This window comes from Sparus aurata, chromosome 13, assembly GCF_900880675.1.
Source record: "Sparus aurata chromosome 13, fSpaAur1.1, whole genome shotgun sequence".
NCBI lineage: Eukaryota > Metazoa > Chordata > Actinopteri > Spariformes > Sparidae > Sparus > Sparus aurata.
Window position 1 is genome coordinate 3,975,512 of NC_044199.1, and position 19,944 is coordinate 3,995,455.

Genomic DNA, 19,944 nt, shown 5'->3' on the forward strand with positions numbered 1-19,944 from the left:
AACTGATCCATGTCCACACACCCTCCTGCACTCTCCGATCCTCTTCCACCATCCAGCTCTTTGCCTCGTCTGCCAACCTAACCACCTTGGGGTCAAGAGCTTTCAGCTGATCTGCCCTCAGCCTCTGGAACTCTCTCCCACCTGACATAAACACTTCTGACACTGTCTCCACCTTTAAATCCTGCCTGAAAACACACTTATACTGAGTGGCTTCCTCTGTATCAGACTAATCATACAATCACACTCTTTCCTATTCTCTGTTATTGCACTGTGTAATTGCATCTTCATATTCATTTATGTATCTTTTCATAATTGCACTAAAATCTTTCCTGATTTTTCATGTACTGTTGTTATTCTGCGCGGTGTCCTTGAGTGCTTTGAAAGGTGCCTTTAAATTAAATGCATTATTATTATTATTATTATTATTATTATTATTATTATTAGTAGTAGTAGTAGTAGTAGTATTAATATTATCATATGTTGGGGAAATTCTCAACTGACCAGTCTATAAAGTAATTAAAAATAATTCCAGAGTCATATAATATATATTATATTGGTCGTCAGTCAAAATTTTTGAAAGTTTTTTGATACAAAAAAATCAAAAGACAAGCTATGTTTTATCATTGATTAAATGTAGCATAATTATCTCATCCATACCACGTGAATTGTTACAGCTTTATTCTGGAGTTCATGATAAATTAATTGTTTCACTTCATCACCTGCATTTTCTGTCTCCAGCTGGTCAATCCTGAACCTGCTGATGAGAAGTTCCCTCTCACTGCTGCTCAGTCTGGTCTGCAGGTCTGGAGTTAATGTAATGACAGTGAATCACAGAACAGATCAGACATCAAAATATCAAACTGTTAACATGCACAACACATTTACAGTACAGACCCTCATCTTGTCTACAGAATGAACACTTAAAAATGTTCACACAGTCCACCACTTTGGATTGTCATGAGTTTATGAACACACTTCATGTTCTCCAAAGGATGGATCCCACCGTGACGCCCTGATGTCTCTTCTCGCGCCACCAGGAGGCTGTAATGTATGTTGTTGTTTTGTTATCTCAATAGCTGTTGGATTGATTTCCCTAAACTTTGTTAGACACACTCATGTTCCCCTCAGGATGAATTGTAATCAATTGTTGATCTCTAAACTTTTCATCTAGTTCCATCATCTGGTCAAAATGTTGTCAAGTCAAAGAGAGTTTGGTTTGTGAAGAAATTCCTAAATATTCTCAACACTTTTGAACAACTTTTAACTTTTTGAACTGAGACTTAAATAATATTCAAAGATGTGCATAGTACACTGTTAACACAGATTGAAATAATATCATAGACAATAACAAACCATGAAAGTTATAAAACCTTCATGTTTGTCAGTCACAGACCTGCATTCTCTTTTTCTAGGTCACTTGTTTTGCTCTCGGTTGCCGTCAGTCTAGTTCCCAAAGATGTCAGTTCTGTGGCTTGGACTGAAAAACATGAGTTTGATTTTATTTTGTGAATTGTTGAATACATTTCTGAACAAGCTTGAAATACACAATATATATATCAGTGATGAAATGGATTGTTACAGCTTTATTCTGGAGCTCACAATAAATTCATTGTTTCACTTCATCACCTGCATTTTCTGTCTCCAGCTGGTCAATCCTGGACTCACTGCTGCTCAGTCTGGTCTGCAGGTCTGGAGTTAATGTAATGACAGTGAATCACAGAACAGAGCAGACATCAAAATATAACTGCATGAACAACAATCATGTAAAGTGACCTGACTCTCATCTTATCTGCTCAACTCATCATACTGAATTTAAAAACACAGCTAGAAATCATTATTCATACAGTTTAACAGTGAGATTTTGTTGATTAAAATTGACTCATATTGTTAAAACTTTATAGATATGTGGTTGGAAATGCTCAACTGATCAAGCAGTCTATAAAGTGATTAAAAATAACTCCACCTTTATCAGCTGCAACAGAAGAGTGACGCACATATAAATGCATCAATAATGATTGAATAGTATGATATATATTATATTAGCATTTGACATGTGACATTCTTCATGGTGAGAATTAAAATCTTTGTATCATATCATGTTTGTCAGTCACAGACCTGCATTCTCTTTTTCTAGGTCACTTGTTTTACTCTCAATTGTCGTCAGTCAACATTTTAAAAAGCTTTTAAGATACAAAAAAATCAAAACATATAACTGTTGTATTTGTCATAAAATGACATTGAATTATCCAAATCTTACTGATGTTTAAAGTTTTTTCTTGAGCTCACAGTAAGTACATCAATACACTGACACACTTCAGTGAACATGATCATCACTGAACAGGAAAAGTAATCAGTCTGTACCTGAATTCTCTCTCTGCAGCAGCTCCACGTGAACATTGAGCTCCACCACCATGTCTCTCAGTGCCCTCAGCTCCGTCCAGATGTCACAGGTGGTTTGCTCTGTGGTCTGCTCGGTCGATTCCTCAGCTGGATCTTTTGGATCTGTGTTCTTGTTGATCTCAGCCACCTCACCGAGGCCTCCAGCCTCCCCCTGAGCCCCTGATCCACACAGACCGAGCAGCAACAACAGCAAACCAACAACAACCCTCATCGTCTCCACAAAGGTACAGTGGTAGAGTGGGTCTGTCTTATATCGTCTCCAAACTTCAGCTGGCTGAACGAATGGGAAAAACAACAAGTGTTTCTTGTTTGACAGTTTGATTCAAGGCCTCAGATTATTCAATATGTTCTCTGTGCTGGTGAGAAAATACAAGCTGCTACAGGCTGGAGGAACACTTTAACTGTGACACCCTCTCATGTAGTCACAACTGTGTCAACACTGTGTTTATTAATACACACACAAGAACATGTCTTCACTCCGACTCTAATGAGCTCATTCTCTCACAAATGTTGTAAATTAATATGAAAACATGCTTGGATTGAGCACTCTGATCGTCCTGAGAGTGGGTCAGGAGTCAAAAGTCAAGGGTCAGATCTTCATATTTATTTTTATATGCTTTTATTTCCTGTCTCTTAGATTATTGTAATGCCCTGCTCTCTGGTCTTCCCAAAAAGAGTTCTCTAAATCTCCAATTATTACAAAACTCAGCCGCACGCGTGCTGACGAGGACCAGAGGGCGGGAGCACATTACACCAGTTTTAGAGTCACTGCATTGGCTCCCCGTCCGCTTCAGGATCGATTTTAAGGTTCTTTTACTGGTTTTTATATGTCTTAACGGCCTTGCGCCCTCCTACTTATCTGATCTGCTTTTACCATATCAACCCTCGCGGACCCTGAGGTCCTCCGGCTCTGGCCTTTTATCCATACCAAAACCAAGAACTAGAACCCACGGTGAGGCGGCATTTAGCCACTATGGCCCCCGCCTGTGGAACAGCCTGCTGGAGAACCTCAGGTCTGCAGAGACTGTTGATATTTTTAAGGGAAGGTTAAAGACACACCTTTTTAATCAGGCTTTGAACTAATATTTTAAATTCTTATTCCATTCTCATGTGGTTCTATCGTATTTTATGTTGTTGATTCTATCTTGTTTTTTAAAACAATTTTAATCTTAAATAATTGTATTTTTATTTATCTTCGGTACAATTTTATTTTATCTACTATCTTACATATTTCTATCCTTTTAACTGTTTACTCCATTTACTTATCTTTTGTCAGGGTTTTTATCCTATCTTATGTTTTTAGTTTTTAAGGTTTAACTCCAGAGTTTCCTCAGGGGGGTCCTCCACACTGGGAGCTGTGTCTGGGCTGCTGCTGGGGTGCTGTCCCTGGGTCCCTTCGGCCCGGCCAGCTGTTGTCTGTCAGGGTCGGGGGGCCTGGGCACTGGTGCCCCCGTGGCACAGTCTGTGACTCCTCCCAGTGTGGACGGCCCCAAAGGCGGCGCTTCCTCAATCCTCACAGGTGTGTGTGTGTGTGTGTGTGTGTGTGTGTGTGAGTGTGTGTAGTATGGAGGGTGGGAGGGAGGGGCTTTCTTTATTATCGTGATATCTTTCTTGTGTAAAGCACTTTGTGCTGCACGGCCGTGTATGAAAAGTGCTCTATAAATAAAGTTGTTGTTAATAATGATAAAAGTAAGAAATGAAGGGTAATCAAGTGTGAAAGAGTTGCTGAAACATACTACTGGACACCAGCTGATTGAAATGTGCATCTACTGATTAAAGCTGCTGTAGTGTGATGATGTGAAGTGTGAAAATGTAAACACAGATATAAGAACAAAATCATATAACCAGATATACAACACTGCTATTGTTCTTTAAAATGCAGATATGATGGGATATATCAAGAAGGGGACTGAGTTATCAAAGAGTTTCTAAGAGCCAGAGATACAGATAGAGGAAAAGCACCTGTTTAAAAAAACAAAGTGAGGCGAAGAGCAACTGGTCTATGTGCAGTTCTGCACGTGGGCCAAAGCTTCACGCAGGTGCAGAAGGAAGAACGAGAGTTTTCCATAGAAAAATAGCAGTGTCAGCAGAAATAAAGAAGAGTAGGGATTGGTTGTGGCATGAAGCCTGTGACACCCTCTCATGTAGTCACAACTGTGTCAACACTGTGTTTATTAATACACACACACAGACACACACTGATCCTGATGCTGCATGTGTGGCTGACTCAACTCAGTGAGTAAAAAGACAAAAGTATTTAAAAAACGTATCCACATCTTTGTTCTTATACAGTGTGAATATTTCCCATGAGCCTCTACACCACAACATCTGCCATCAAAAACTTCATCACAAAATGCCGACTGTCATATTTTTTCATGAAGTTGTAGCAAACAACTAATCTATAAAAAGTGTTTTTCACTCTAAATCTCCATTATCAATTAAACAAACACCACAGCATGTATTATTAAGTGCAGTGTCCATGTATTTATAGCTTCCTGATAGACAAAGTTCACTGGTATTTACTGTCTAGCTTTTGTTGCTTACGTGTAATGATATTTGTGGGTTTTTGTACGTGCAGCTGTGCACGGAGTCGAAGATACTGGAGTCATTTACGCTGAGCTTCGCGCAGGCGCAGAAGGAAGAACGGGGATTTTCCTGAGAAAAATAGCAGTGTCAGCAGAAATAAAGAAGAGTAGGGATTGGTTGAGGCCATGAAACCTGATAAGACACTCCCAGTTTTTTGGGCTTAAAAGAGGACACTCAATGCTTTGAACCTCGGGTCAGTTTGTTTTTTCACAGATTTTGTCTGTGTCTGATCTCGTGCTTTGTTTGCCGGCAAATAAAGTTCTACTGCACTCAGCCTTGAAGACTCCTGCTGACTTTTTTAATCTTTGAAATCTTTTGGACAGACTAAGAAAAGTGAAGTCGATTTACAACACTAACCAGCCAGGCTCGGCCTGTCTGGCATTAAAACTTCTTTGTGTTAACACCAACACTTCCCCGGTGCTCTCAGCTCCACTCACCACTAGCTCCATGGCTAGCTAACAGGTAGCAGCAGCAACGGTTGGCAGCAGTTAGCGGTGACTCTGGTGATATACTGCCCCCTATATGTTGCGAGTCGGAATTAATCTCCTTACTTCGGGGTTGCTTTCACCTGCATCTGCTCATTTGTCAGCAGGATGACATAAAAACTATGGAGGTGATCTCCATTAAAACTCAGAAGGACGATGGGTCTCAGCCCAGAATAGACCCCACTAACTCTTCCAGCTGAAGGGATGGACCCCACGCTATGAAATAGGGCGCTTTTCATATTTTTTCCTTAATTTCTCAGAGAATAATTCATTGGTCTTGATGAAAAGAAATCAGGTGTATTTATGTCGCTGCAATCTGTGAGTAACTGTTGGGCCTTGACGGGGGTCAGCGCTCCACAGAGTGCAATTCTAGTTGTGTATGATATACTGTAACTCCAAATGTCTGCACAATCATCAGAAAACACAGAAACACTGTTGCATGATCACTGTTGTATTGAAATGATATACACAAAAAATAATCTTGGGTTCCAAATCACAGACAAAACTTTTGTTGTGCAGGAGAATCTTCTGTCACTTCAAAATAAACCTAATTGTTATTAACACAGGACTTGAATTTGGCAGGAAAATCCCATTATAGAATCATCAAAACAGACATTAAATTACAATACAGTCCTCCTCAATGACAGACCTCAAGAACATGTGTGCGGTGATGTTATTCAAGGCATTACAGCACAAATAAATAAGGTTAAAGATGCAAACTGAAGCACTTAAGCAATGATGAAAAAAAAGGACATTTCTAGTTGGACATCTGACAATAACATTTACATAAAACAAGGTCAGCCTCACTTATTTGTAACCTAATCATGAGGGCAATCACAAACTAATATTTATCACTTTTAGGTCCATAATGGAGTCTAATAGGCCGTTCCAAATAAACAAACATGACTTTTTTAAGGTTGTAATGAGCACCCACTGCCAGCAAAACCTATTGGATTTACCTACGTTTAATGAAAATAGCCTGTTCAAAACAAAAGTCACCATTACTGGATTCCATACTGTGTATCTCAGGGGGAAAACAATGAGATTCTTCCTGCAGTGATTGTCTCCGACACTAACCCTGAGAAGAACATGAGAGGAACAAAAAGAAAATGGAAAAGCCGTAAATCTGCCGTTCTGCGAATCAGAATCAAATTTTAAAGTTCCCCTAACGCTGACACACACGAGGACATGATACCAAATAAAACCTCAGTAACTCAAATCATAAAAAGTACAAAATAAAGTTCAAGGCACATCGACAGTCTAGAGTACAAAATATAAAAACTTGAAATGACAGAGCTGAAGCCTGTAGCTGTATACTACACTTCTATTAACCAACACTTTGAGGCACTAGAAACTATAAAAAGGCACCTGTGTGATGTTTTCAGAAAAGGCAGTTCATGAAGTGAGTTACAAAAACTGCAAGCAAACACAAATGAAAGACCAAAACAAAGATGGAACACTGATGGAGTGTCACAAGGAGACGCTGCTCCTGCACACGTCCGCTCGTCAAACTTTTGTTCTAAGTTGCAATTAACACGTTTAGGAGCAAGATCACCATGTTGTTCTTCACATTATATGTTATTGATCAAGAATGATCATTAATCAGGGCTGGGCCCCTACATCACTGTCACAATAATGTTGAGGTATTTAGTCAAAAATGTTGTCATACTTGATTTTTTCTCTTGCAAGAGATTTCAAAATGTCATCATGTGTTAGAAAATAAGATATTAGTCTAAGGCCATATTTTCCAGGCCCAATCGTGAGTGTATTTTTTTTAGTCACATTTAATAAGAGTTTGTTAATTTAACAATCAGAAAGTTGGGAATTTGTTTTGATATATTATTTTTTAAAAGCTAAGTTTGAGAAATAGTTTGCTCATTTGAAAGAAAATGACAAAAAGCTTCCATATTTACAATTTCTTTAGGATATTAGTGTTTATCATGATTTTTCAACAGCCTGAAAAAAAAAAAAAAAAAAAAAAAAAAACGATTTGCCAATAATCTTATGCAAAAACTTTGCCTAAAGCTGGTATTGAATTTAAAAGTAATCCCTGACCAAAAATGTTGTTAAGGGCATTATTGTGTAACTTGTTATCAAGGTGAGATTCTACATCTGACCATCTTACAGATAAATGTCCCTTAAAGCCACAAAAACAAAAACAGCACATCAAAATCTTGTTCATACATCTTCAGCACCATTTCCTGAATCAGTGTCACACATATTAATGTGTTCATTACATATAAAAGATTAGAATTCTTGTATTTGTGGTTGTTTTGACATAAACTCTCATAAGTGTTGAACACATTGTGCACTTGCATCACTCAGTCACTAGAACTAACTTCCTCTGTGTTTATTTTCATGCAGATCTTCAACCAAATACAGTATTTTCACAATGTATGTTGATATGTACCAACAGTTGATTGGAAGTGTTCAGGCCACACACCCTCTCAGGTCTGTTCAAACTCTTTGATGCAGTACAAATCTTTCACCACCAGAGGGCGGTATTACTCTGATATACAGAGAGAGTCAGCTGCAGTAAATCACACAGACTTTGTAGTAACTTCATGTTGTGTTGAAGTAAAAATGGAAGGTCATCTAATTTATTTTAATAAGGAGACCTGAGATGCAAAAGGTCAGAATGAGACTCATGTAGTGAATCTATAAAACTCATCTCAGGCTTCACAGCCAACAGTCAATGATAACAAACAGAATCCAAACACTTGAATGCAACTTTGATTTATTTGAATGTTGTTTTCATGTGACGACACAAAAGTGAAGTCAGATTGAGAATCACATTATTTGATTCATGCAGTGAATGTACAGAAAGTTGTCCTGGAGGCAGCAGTGCTGAGATATATCAGCATTTTATAAAGATTCACAGTTCAGCCAATAACAACAGGGTTTGTGACAAATCAGTCACACAGCAGCCTGAACAACATCCTCACAGTGTGAAGAGAAGGGAGCCACTGAAGGTGCTGTAATTATCACTGCTGTCATAGATAGAATAGCCTGATGGGAGAACCAGGTGAATTTCATCTCCTGCTGTCAGCTCCAACACCAGAGAGTTAGTGAAATACTCAGGAACCACATTGTTGTTATGCTCCCAATTATGCATAATCCTTTGGTTGTTCTTGTACACATCTACAGCTGTAGTACCAGTATGGTAACCCATCACAGTGAGCTGGAGATTGTAGACACCTTTGACTGGTGCTGTGAAGAAACCTACAGAGTGAGAGCAGAAAATGAAAAACAGGAACAACTGATGTATGTAAAATGTCCACATGTGAGCTGCAGTATGTTACCTGTAGATGGATTGTAAGCATTGCCAATGTTGGTGAAGACCTTGCTGTATTTCAGTGTGATATCTGTGTTGTATGGTCCAACAAATCCTGCATCAGTCAGAGCTGTGTAGAAGGCCACCTTTGGTTTCTCTGATGACAAAGAGAAGAACAATTAATGTAACGATTTAACTTAATGTTGGCAATGTGGCAATGTGTGTGTGTGTGTGTGTGTGTGTGGATGAGTAGATACAACCCTCACCTGCATTTTCTCTCTCCAGCTGGTCAATCCTGGACTCACTGCTGCTCAGTCTGGTCTGCAGGTCTGGAGTTAATGTAATGACAGTGAATCACAGAACAGAGCAGACATCAAAATATCAAACTGTTAACATGCACAACACATTATTTACAGTATCTTGACTCATATCTTCTCTGTCCGTCTGAGTGCTAAAACTATTGTTTCCTTCATGATCAGAACATATACTGACAAAATAACTAATTTTCCATGCTGTCCAAAACAACAAATGTGATTGTTACACAAATTATTCACTAAAAATCATTTCTCATCCAACACCTGTGTAGTTAAGGTGTTCTTTAGGTAACATAAACTGTTCTTAATTTGAGGTGAAGGTTGTCAGTGTGATACCTGCATTCTCTTTTTCTAGGTCACTTGTTTTGCTCTCGGAGGACGTCAGTCTGCTTTCCAAAGATACCAGTTCTGTGGCTTGGACTGAAAAACAGAAGAAGTTTGATTTTTGTTTGTGAATGCATTCTTTTAATGATGATTTTATCTTATCCAAGTTGATTTCTGAAGCTTTATTGTTGGAGCTCACAATAAGTTTTTAGTGCACTGACACACTTCAATCAAACTCTTAAAGGAAAACATGATCAACATCCATATAAACTGTAATCAGTCTGATCATCTCTTGATGTTTCCAACAGCGCCATCATCAGGTCGACACTTTGGCTAACGACTAATTACCTAAATACTTTTAATATGTTTTTATCTTTTTTATCAAAGAGACTGGAAGTAAAATTGCATTCAGTTAAACACATGTAATTCTTAACACAGTTTTCAATAATATCACAGACAATAACAAACCATGAAAGGTATAAAACCTTCATGTTTGTCAGTCACAGACCTGCATTCTCTTTTTCTAGGTCACTTGTTTTGCTCTCGGTTGCCGTCAGTCTAGTTCCCAAAGATGTCAGTTCTGTGGCTTGGACTGAAAAACATGATTTTGATTCGTTTTCGTGAATGGTTGAATACATTTCTAACCAACTTTGAAATACACAAGCTATGTTTTATTATTGATTAAATGTAGCATAATTATCTCATCCACACCACGTGGATTGTAACAGCTTTATTCTGGAGCTCACAATAAATTAATTGTTTCACTTCATCACCTGCATTTTCTCTCTCCAGCTGGTCAATCCTGGACTCACTGCTGCTCAGTCTGGTCTGCAGGTCTGGAGTTAATGTAATGACAGTGAATCACAGAACAGAGCAGACATCAAAATATAACTGCATGTACAACAATCATGTGAAGTGACTTGATTCTCGTCTTATCTGCTCACCTCATCATACCAGATTTAAAATAACAGGTAGAAGCCATTTTTCATGCAGTTAAACAGTTACATTGTGTTTATTCAAATGGACTAAAATGGATTAAATACAATTAAAATGAAATTAAACAAATACAATTAATTACAAGTATTCACAAATCAATGAATGAATTAAACACAAATGAATTAAATGAAATCAACTTAACTTAATTGACTCAAATAAATCAAATTATCTCAAATCTATCATGTGGGTTTTATGATATTGAACTGTTAATAACATTTAATCATTCAATTTTTTTTCTATCACAGTTCGAAACATCAATGATATTGACTAGGGCTGTCAGTTGAATGCGTTAATTAGATTAATTAATTACACTGCAAATTAACACATTCTAAAAATTAACGCAATTAATTCTGAGATTCTGAGTGGCAATTCAATGCACTAGCATTTTAAATTTGGCCCACCTGTTAGTGGTGGGCGGATTGATCCAAATATCGATAGTATCGATACCAAGGTGAGTACTGGTATCGGATCGATACTAGCGTGATGAGATCGATATTTTTGTTGTAGTTTCTCTTCTATAAATTCAGCAAATCACTCGTTTTTCTTCACAGAGTTTGTGTGAGCACAGCGCTCCTCTTCACCTCTCCCACTCTGCTCACTCAGGTTCACCGTAACTAGAAGTCAAAAATATATACTTATATTGATATAGAGCCTACCTCAAACCTGAAGTTTGAATATGGCAGAATATAATAACCCCTTTGTGTATCTGTTGAAGGAACATCAGTATTTCTATTTAGGCTACATGCAGATAGGTTATAGATTTAATTAAGTTAAATATAATTTTCTTATTTGGCTAAAATCTTTGTCCTGTGTTTTATCGTTATCATAATCATGGTTAACTAAGGAAAAAGTGCTCAGTATTGGTATCGGCAATACTGGCCCTGTAATTACTTGGTATCAGATCGATACCAAAATTCGCAGTATCGCCCACCCCTACCACCTGTAGGCTACTTGGCAGTGGCGTGTCACCGTAGCACTAGCACCGAGGAACTTGTCCGGACGTGTTCGTCACTTCCCACCTGCGTCGCTAGTCAAAGCAGGGTGACACCCTGGACGTGACTCAGGGGAGCGAGGCGAGCACATCGTTGCCAGGGCCTTTGAACGGCAAGTTTATTTATAAAAAGAACGAAGATGGGACTATCAGCAAAAACGCGGTGATTTGTAGCTTTTGTAAAAAGAATTTGCCTATCACCGAAGCTGCTCCAGCTTGATTTATCATTTAAACACTAAACTCCTCGGGATTGAGAGTCTGCTTAAGTGCATATTTGAGATTCAGCCTTATTTTATTTCTTACAAATTTTATTTATGTAAGTGTATTTGTATTGCATTTTTGTACAATGCACCTGGCCTAATTGGTTTGCTGGGATGTGCTTGACCATTTTCTTTTAAATTTCATCTATGAAACGCACTTCATCAATAAAAATGTGGATTTCAGATCTTCTCTTCTCAGTGTATTCAATTGATTAGTCATGCAATACAATTTTGTAATGTCTTAGAATTCAAATTCTTTATTTGGGTCCCTTTAGCAGCTATGAGATTAAAATGCGAATAATTAGATTAATTAATTACAAATCCTGTATTTAATTAGATTAATTTTTTTTAATCGCCTGACAGCCCTAATATTGACTTGTCGGCCCTCTCTAATGGAATTGATAACTTTACCAGCAGAAGCAACTTATCTACCACGGAAGAACTGGTATCCTACTACAATCTCAGACTTCATCGACTGCTAAATACTCTTGCACCTCTGAAAACAAGGTTTGTTCCCTTTGCCCGCTCTGCTCCTTGGTTCACACCAGCACTACGTCAGCTCAAAACTAAAGGCTGTCGCCTTGAACGCCTTTATGTCAAAACCGGCCTAGCAGTGCACAAAAGAATGTATCATAATAACATCCAATACAAGGGTGCTATTTCTTTAGCCAAAACCACATACTACTCAACCTTTAATGGACAGCGGATGGGAACACTAGAGCCGTATTCTCAACTATCAACAATATCCTGTAACCACCTGATGCTCTCCCACCTCACCTACTCACAGGTACACAGTGCGAGAACTTCATGACCTTCAATGCCAAAATTGAAAACATCCACCAGACATCGACTGCTTTAAATGACTCTACATCCTTTCTGCACTCTGCCCACATTTTCCATCAGCTCTCCACTTGCCATCTTCAAACTGCCAACTGTCTCTGAAATAATCGGACTCGTCCTTCAATCCAAATCATCCACCTGCCAGTTAGACTCCCTGCCTACCTACCTGGTAAAAAGCTGCCTGCCTGCCTTGTCCTCTCTCATAACTGACATTATTCATTCCTCACTGAATTCTGGTGTTGTTCCATCATCACTAAAGTCTGCTGTGATTACTCCTACTATGAAGAAACCTGGTGCAGATCCAAATGACTTGTACAACTTTCGTCCCATCTCAAACTTGCCATTTGTCTTAAAACTACTCAACAGAACTGTTGCATCTCAGAAAAACACCCATCTGTCTCACTACAACCTCTTTGAACAATTTCAGTCCGACTTTCGTCCCCTTCATAGCACTGAGACAGCCCTCGTGAAAATCACAAATGACCACTTGATGGCATCTGACTCTGGTTTACTCTCCATCCTGATTCTCCTCGACCACATCACAGCCTTCGACACCGTCTCTCATGACATCCTCCTGGACAGGCTGGCCTCCATTGGAATCACTGACATCCCTCTGACTCGGCTGAAATCCTACCTCACTGGTCTCACACAATTTGTCCAACTCAGGAACCTAAGATCTGGCTCCTCTCCAGTCTCCAGCGGTGTTCCCCAGGGCTCTGTCCTTGGCCCCTTCCTCTTCACTATTTACCTTCTGCCCCTTGGAAACATTCTCAGGAAATTTCATATTCAGTTCCACTGCTCTGCTGATGATACCCAGCTCTATATCTCCACCAAGCCTACTTCCAATCTACCACCCACAGCTCTATCCAACTGCCTAATGGAGGTTAATACATGGTTCTCACTCAACTTCCTTCAACTGAGCAGCGACAAAACCAATGTCCTTCTCTTTGGCACCAGATCCACCCTGGCAAAACACAACCCCTTCTCCATGTCCATCGACAATTCCACAGTCCCACCATCACCTCAGGTAAAGAGCCTGGGTGTCATCCTGGACAGCACCTTACACATCGAAGCCCACATCAATAATGTTACCTGGTCTGCATACTTCCATCTATGCAACATCAACCGTCTCCGTCTCTCACTCACACCAACCTGCAGTGCTATTCTCGTAAACACTCTGGTTACATCCCGACTACTGTAATTCTCTCCTCCATGGTCTTCCTTGTAAATCACTTCATAAACTCCAACTGGTCCAGAACGCAGCTGCTTGTATCATCAGCAGAACTCCCTCTGCTGAACACATCACTCCAGCCTGCAGCAACTCCATTGGCTCCCTATCAAATCCTGCATTGATTCTACTCCTCACTTTCAAGATCCTTCACAAACTGGCACCATCTTATCTCTCTGAACTGATCCATATCCACACACCCTCCTGCACTCTCCGATCCTCTTCCACCATCCAGCTCTTTGCCTCGTCTGCCAACCTAACCACCTTGGGGTCAAGAGCTTTCAGCTGATCTGCCCTCAGCCTCTGGAACTCTCTCCCACCTGACATAAACACTTCTGACACTGTCTCCACCTTTAAATCCTTCCTGAAAACACACTTATACTGAGTGGCTTCCTCTGTATCAGACTAATCATACAATCACACTCTTTCCTATTCTCTGTTATTGCACTGTGTAATTGCATCTTCATATTCATTTATGTATCTTTTCATAATTGCACTAAAATGTTTCCTGATTTTTCATGTACTGTTGTTATTCTGCGCGGTGTCCTTGAGTGCTTTGAAAGGTGCCTTTTAATTAAATGCATTATTATTATTATTATTATTATTATTATTGTTATTGTTATTATTATTATTAGTAGTAGTAGTATTAATATTATCATATGTTGGGGAAATTCTCAACTGACCAGTCTATAAAGTAATTAAAAATAATTCCACCTTTATCAGCTACAACAGAAGAGTGACTCACATATAAATGCATAAATAATGATGATTGAGTCATATAATATATATTATATTGGTCGTCAGTCAACATTTTTGAAAGTTTTTTGATACAAAAAAATCAAAAGACAAGCTATGTTTTATCATTGATTAAATGTAGCATAATTATCTCATCCATACCACGTGGATTGTTACAGCTTTATTCTGGAGCTCACAATAAATTCATTGTTTCACTTCATCACCTGCATTTTCTCTCTCCAGCTGGTCAATCCTGAACCTGCTGATGAGAAGTTCACTCTCACTGCTGCTCAGTCTGGTCTGCAGGTCTGGAGTTAATGTAATGACAGTGAATCACAGAACAGAGCAGACATCAAAATATCAAACTGTTAACATGCACAACACATTTACAGTACAGACCCTCATCTTGTCTACAGAATGAACACTTAAAAATGTTCACACAGTCCACCACTTTGGATTGTCACGAGTTTATGAACACACTTCATGTTCTCCAAAGGATGGATCCCACCGTGACGCCCTGACGTCTCTTCTCGCGCCACCAGGAGGCTGTAATGTATGTTGTTGTTTTGTTATCTCAATAGCTGTTGGATTGATTTCCCTAAACATTGTTACACACACTCATGTTCCCATCAGGATGAACTGTAATCAACTGTTGATCTCTTAACTTTTCATCTAGTTCCATCATCTGGTCAAAATGTTGTCAAGTCAAAGAGAGTTTGGTTTGTGAAGAAATTCCTAAATATTCTCAACACTTTTGAACAACTTTTAACTTTTTTAACTGAAACTTAAATAATATTCAAAGATGTGCATAGTACACTGTTAACACAGATTGAAATAATATCATAGACAATAACAAACCATGAACGTTATAAAACCTTCATGTTTGTCAGTCACAGACCTGCATTCTCTTTTTCTAGGTCACTTCATCACCTGCATTTTCTCTCCCCAGCTGGTCAATCCTGGACTCACTGCTGCTCAGTCTGGTCTGCAGGTCTGGTGTTAATGTAATGACAGTGAATCACAGAACAGAGCAGACATCAAAATATAACTGCATGTACAACAATCGTATAAAGTGAGTTGACTCTCGTGTTATCTGCTCACCTCATCATACCAGATTTAAAATGACAGGTAGAAGCCATTATTCATAGAGTTAAACAGTTCAATTTTGGTAATTCAAAATGACTTAAATGGATCAAAAACAATTAAAATGGAATTTAAACAAATACAATTAATTTCCAGTGATCACAAATCAATCAACTAATTTAACTCAAATGATTTAAATTGGATCAACTTCATGAAAAAAATACAGAATTGGTTAATTGACTCAAATAAACTCAATTAAATCAAATTATCTCAAACCTATCATGTGTCTTCTATGATATAGATGAAATGTAATAATAACATTTATATTTTATATAATTTGTAATGAAATTGTATGATTAAAACTTTATAGATATTTGGGGGAAATTCTCAACCGATCAAGCAGTCTATGAAGTAATTAAAAACAGCTCCACCTTTATCAGCTGCAACAAAAGAGTGACGCACATATAAATGCATCAAAAATGATGATCGAATAGTGTAATTTTATTTTATATTGACATACGCCATTCTTCATTAAAATCATTCTATCATATCATGTTTGTCAGTCACAGACCTGCATTCTCTTTTTCTAGGTCACTTGTTTTGCTCTCGGTTGTCGTCAGTCTAGTTCCCAAAGATGTCAGTTCTGTGGCTTGGACTGAAAAACAAAGGAAGTTTTTAAAATACAAAAAAAGTACAAACGTATCGCTGTTGTATTTGTCATTAAATTAAGTAGAATTATTCATATCATATGGATGTTTAAAGCTTATTGAGCTCACAGTAAGTACATCATTACACTGACACACTTCAGTGGAACATGATCATCAGTGAACAGGAAAAGTAATCAGTCTGTACCTGAATTCTCTCTCTGCAGCAGCTCCACCACCATGTCTCTCAGTGCCCTCAGCTCCGTCCAGATGTCAGAGGTGGTTTGATCTGTGATCTGCTTGGTCGATTCCTCAGCTGCATGTTTTGGATCTGTGTTCTGGTTGATCTCAGCCACCTCACCGAGGCCTCCAGCCTCCCCCTGAGCCCCTGATCCACACAGACCGAGCAGCAACAACAGCAAACCAACAACAACCCTCATCGTCTCCACAAAGGTACAGTGGTAGAGTGGGGCTGTCTTATATCGTCTCCAAACTTCAGCTGGCTGAACGAATGGGAAAAACAACAAGTGTTTCTTGTTTGACAGTTTGATTCAAGGCCTCAGATTATTCAATATGTTCTCTGTGCTGGTGAGAAAATACAAGCTGCTACAGGCTGGAGGAACACTTTAACTGTGACCTCCTCTCATGTTGTCACAACTGTGTCAACACTGTGTTTATTAATACACACATAGACAAACACTCACAGACACACACTGATCCTGATGCTGCATGTGTGGCTGACTCAACTCAGTGAATAAAAAGACAAAAGTATTTAAAAAACATATCCACATCTTTGTTGTTATACAGTGTGAATATTTCCCATGAGCCTCTACACCACAACATCTGCCATCAAAAAATTCATCACAAAATGCAGACTGTCATATATTATTCATGCATTTGTAGCAAACAACTATAAAGTCGATATAAAAAAGTGTTTTTCACTCTTTATCTCTATTATAGATTAAACAAACATCACAGTATGTATTATTAAGTGCAGTGTCCATGTATTTATAGCTTCCTGGTATCTACTGTCTACTTGTTGTTGCTCAGTCTGTTACATACAATGACATTTGTGTTTTTCTTACAACACAAAAAGCAGGATTGCAGTTCAGTGTTGAGGTCATTCTGATAATATAAAAAGGTGCTAAATAACATTTTTGATGTCATGGCGTTTCTGTTTTGTGTTGCAATGTTTAGCATGCTAACCAGCTAGCCTCGGCCTGCCTCATCTACGAGTGTATTATTAATCGCCAGTGATTAATGACCTTTATTATCAAGCAGTGATAGTACCCTACCTTTATATCTATGGTGCTGTCCATGTGAGGCCCATATAGTCTCCTACATAGTGAATCTCTAAAACTCATCTCAGGCTTCACAGCCAATAGTCAATGATAACAAACAGAATCCAAACACTTGAATGCAACTTTGATTTATTTAAAATTGTTTTCATGTGACGACACAAAAGTGAAGAGATATATCAGCATTTTATAAAGATTCACAGTTCAGCCAATAACAACAGGGTTTGTGACAAATCAGTCACACAGCAGCCTGAACAACATCCTCACAGTGTGAAGAGAAGGGAGCCACTGAAGCTGCTGTGGTTATTACCACTGTCATGGATAGAAAAACCTGATGGGAGAACCAGGTGAATTTCATCTCCTGCTGTCAGCTCCAACACCAGAGAGTTAGTCAAATACCCAGGGACGTTATCGTTGCTAATCTCCCAATTATTCATAATCCTTTGGTTGTTCTTGTACACATGTACAGCTACATTACCACCATGGTAACAATACCCAGTGAACTGGAGATTGTAGACACCTTTGACTGGTGCTGTGAAGAAACCTACAGAGTGAGAGCAGAAAATGAAAAACAGGAACAACTGATGTATGTAAAATGTCCACATGTGAGCTGCAGTATGTTACCTGTAGATGGATTGTAAGCATTGCCAATGTTGGTGAAGACCTTGCTGTATTTCAGTGTGATGTCTGTGTTGTATGGTCCAAGTTGTCCTGCGTTTGTCAGACCTGCGTAGAAGGCCACCTTTGGTTTCTCTGATGATAAGAAGAACATTTAATGTAATAATTCGACTGAATCAGACTAAGTAAACTGTGTGTGTGTGTGTGTGTGTGTGTGAGTAGATACAACCCTCACCTGCATTTTCTATCTCCAGCTGGTCAATCCTGGACTTGCTGATGAGAAGTTCACTCTCACTGCTGCTCAGTCTGGTCTGCAGGTCTGGAGTTAATGTAATGACAGTGAATCACAGAGCAGAGCAGACATCAAAATATCAAACTGTTAACATGCACAACACATTTACAGTACAGACTCTCATTTTATCTCCAGAATGAAAACTTAAAAATGTTCACACAGTCCACCACTTTGGATTGTCATGAATTTATGAACACACTTCATGTTCTCCAAAGAATGGATCCCACCGTGACGCCCTGACGTCTCTTCTCGTGTCACCAGGAGGCGGAAATTTATGTTTTTTTAGAAATAATCTCAATAGCTGTTGGATTGATTACCTTAAACTTTGTTACACACACTCATGTTCCCCACAGGATAAACTATAATCAATAGTTGATCTCTTAACTTTTCATCTAGCTCCATCATCTGGTCAAAATGTTGTCAAGTCAAAGAGAGTTTGGTTTGTGAAGAAATTCCTAACCCTATTTGCCATTTGTATCATATTTGATACGCAAGTTTCTGAGACCTCTATCTTGTCAACATAATCAATACTTTCCTTAAAAACCTGGGCCCGTATTCACAAAGAATCTTAAGGCTAAAAGTAGCTCCTAACAGGCGAATTTAGGAGCAACTCCTAAAAATAATGGGCGTGTCAGTCGTAACTTTAGGACTCCTAATTTTTGAAAATAAGAGTTATTCACAAAACATTTTAAGCCTAAGTAGCACCTAAGTCTGGGAGACCTTAGAAGTAGTCCAGAGGACTCTTAACCCACTAAGACCTAGTCACAGCCAAATGTTTTGGAGACGCTAAATGACAGGGAATTATTAAAACGATGTCGGATGGACCGTGAAGGGATTGAAGTTGTGGTTGCGTTGGTGAGGGATGCAATAATGTCCCCAACCAACCGAAACAATCCAATAACGCCAGAGTTAAAATGTTTGGCAACACTCCGGTATTTGTCTAGGGGGAAAATGCAGCTCTTCGCACGGGACTAGTTTTACCTGGGGACCTCAAGTGATTTAGTAATTATCCCATCACGTCAGTGTTTTGTGTGGCGCATTCGCACATGATAAGCGAAGTCTGTGTTTTAACTCGAATTTACTGACATATACACCCGGATTGATCGCAACGGAGCCCTTACTGGAGCAGCACAACGGTTAGATATGGACATTTTTAATATAATAATTGGTGAGACTGTTGAAAGATGGAAACATTTTCCTTACCGCATGCTGCCATGCATGTTATACATCTAATCTTTCGAGATTTCGCTCATCTGATGAGCCTCCTGAATTTGCACCCAAAATGCTGTCAAAACTTTCATTCATAATTCCCAACGCAGCCTCCATAATTCTCGAACGGGAAAAAGGCAGAAAAAGGTGTGGAAAACACAAAAAACCTTAAGAAAAACAAAAAGACGAGCCCAAATCACAGAGATGCCGATTTGCACGGAACTAATATTATCAAATGACCTCTATGTTTGGTAAAATATGATAGGTAATTTGCGGTGGAATTTTTACATTACAAATTAAGGACATTGCAGATTCGCACGGGATTAAGATCACAGACGACCTCCGCAATTATTACAAATTACTGGAG

General features: G+C 38.8%; 1 protein-coding gene across 6 annotated transcripts in view; it reads right to left on the reverse strand.

Annotated features, from left to right (window-relative positions):
• Window positions 1-19,944, reverse strand: part of LOC115594008 (complement C1q-like protein 2) — a 108,408-nt gene that overhangs the window by 59,530 nt on the left and 28,934 nt on the right. The window contains exons 1-4 of one of the 6 annotated variants that reach the window (XM_030437765.1): window positions 16,369-16,611; window positions 9,396-9,479; window positions 8,774-8,902; window positions 8,360-8,693 (exon numbers count right to left, since the gene is read on the reverse strand). In XM_030437765.1, coding sequence (XP_030293625.1) covers window positions 8,413-8,693; window positions 8,774-8,902; window positions 9,396-9,479; window positions 16,369-16,600 — 726 coding nt within the window. In that variant the 5' untranslated portion in view covers window positions 16,601-16,611 and the 3' untranslated portion in view covers window positions 8,360-8,412. Of the gene's footprint in view, window positions 1-8,343; window positions 8,694-8,773; window positions 8,903-9,395; window positions 9,480-10,156; window positions 10,220-16,368; window positions 16,612-17,573; window positions 18,003-18,082; window positions 18,212-18,311; window positions 18,396-19,944 lie in introns of those variants that run through there. The other 5 variants (XM_030437764.1, XM_030437762.1, XM_030437759.1 and 2 more) reach the window with 5 other exon arrangements.